This window comes from Cebus imitator, unplaced genomic scaffold (genome assembly GCF_001604975.1).
Source record: "Cebus imitator isolate Cc_AM_T3 unplaced genomic scaffold, Cebus_imitator-1.0 Scaffold379, whole genome shotgun sequence".
Taxonomy (NCBI): Eukaryota; Metazoa; Chordata; class Mammalia; order Primates; family Cebidae; genus Cebus; species Cebus imitator.
This window is the reverse complement of record NW_016107694.1, coordinates 199,283-200,926: the sequence shown is the minus strand read 5'-3', so window position 1 is coordinate 200,926 and position 1,644 is coordinate 199,283. Positions and strand designations below refer to the sequence as shown.

Below are 1,644 nucleotides of genomic sequence, written 5' to 3'. Positions count from 1 at the left end.
AAAAAGCACGCACTTTTTGCATATCTGTGGTCATGGGCTTTTTGCAGACCCCCAGAGATCATCACAGATTGTGTTTTCCACAGGCCTCATTCCTGCCTGAGACATTCCCTTTCTCTGGGGACGTATAACCCTGGGGAATGAGATGGCAGGGGAGGGGGTGCAGGTGTTTGCACATGTTCATATATATGTTTACATGTGCGCCTGTGTTGTTGACATCCCTATGCTTTACTTCTCCAGACAGCTCAGCAGTTCCTCCTCCTATAGTGGGGACATCAGCAGGCACCACAGCAGTACCGCAGAGCTGCAGAAAGCCGAAGCCAAGAAGAAGACTTGGAAGCTGATGGAGGCTGAGAAGGCACAGACAGGGCAGGTGAGATTTGCTCCTTGAGTGATGATGGTGGCTGCAGCTTACAGAATGCCCACTATGCAAAGTGCCTTGTCTACAATACACTTGTAAAGGTACTATTTACTGCACCAGAAACTGAGGCCAGAGAGGTTTAGTGACTTACCCAAGGTCACTGCTGGTAAGCGGCAGAACTGAGATTTGAACCCTAGCAGACTCCTAGGTTGGTGCTTGTAGTCTCTGCTCTACTGACTGCCACATCGATTTGAGCAGCTTAGGGGCTCTCATTAGCTGTAGGTGACCTGAATGCTTTAAATCAGGGCTTTTTGCAATGTGGGGTTCAGTTGTGCCTGAAATGGTTTCAGGTTGTGTGCAGACATATTCAATGACAGATGAATGTTTTATTTTTTATTTCTTTTTTGAGATAGAGTTTCACTCTGTCACCAAGTCTGGAGTGCAGTGGTGCGATCTTGGCTCACTACAACCTCTGCCTCCCAGGTTCAAACAATTTTCCTGTCTCAGCCTCCCATGTAGCTTGGATTACAGACACTGGCTACCATGCCCAGCTAATTTTTGTCTTTTTAGTAGAGACAGGATTTCACCATGTTGGCCAGGCTAGTCTTGAACTCCTGGGCCCATCTTCCCTCCTCAGCCTCCCAAAATGCTGGGATTACAGGTGTAAGCCATTGCACCTGGCTTGTTTTTCATTTCTCATTTAGTCCTTATGATTATGAGAAAGTCTCAGTTGGGTCCTAGCCTGCTTTCAGGACCTAACAGTTGGTAGCCTCTCTCTGTAACAAGGAGAGTGCGTTTCGAGCTCCTGTTTTATTTATTTATTTGTTTAAAAGATCATGTTGGTGATCCAATGTTTATTTTTAAAAATAAATGTGATTACGTTTTTTTAAAAAAAATAGGGAATGGAATTTTTTAAGTAGGTAAAAAATAAGCATACAGATAAAGAAAAGCAAAAAAAAACCCATGAAAAGCGGGGGAGTGAGGCTGCGTCACTTTCTTTTAAATCTGCTCTATTGTTAAAAGAACTAGAGGAGCAAAATCAAACAAATTCAAAAGCTAGCAGAAGACAAGAAATAACTAAGTTCAGAGCAGAACTGAAGGAGATAGCTAGAGACAGAAAAAACCCTTCAAAGAAATCAGTGAATCCAGGAGGTGGTTTTTTGAAAAGATCAACAAAATAGACCACTAGGCAGACTAATAGAAAAGAGAGACAAATAGATGCAATAAAAAGTAATAAAGGGGCCGGGCGCGGTGGCTCAAGCCTGTAATCCCAGCACTTTGGGAGG

At 43.7% G+C, this 1,644-nt stretch overlaps 1 protein-coding gene across 1 annotated transcript in view; it reads left to right on the top strand.

Annotated features, from left to right (window-relative positions):
* LOC108288596 overlaps nt 1–1,644 on the top strand; it is a 36,729-nt gene that overhangs the window by 25,327 nt on the left and 9,758 nt on the right. The window contains exon 5 of the mRNA XM_037731059.1: nt 242–370. Coding sequence (XP_037586987.1) covers nt 242–370 — 129 coding nt within the window. The remainder of the gene's footprint in view (nt 1–241; nt 371–1,644) is intronic.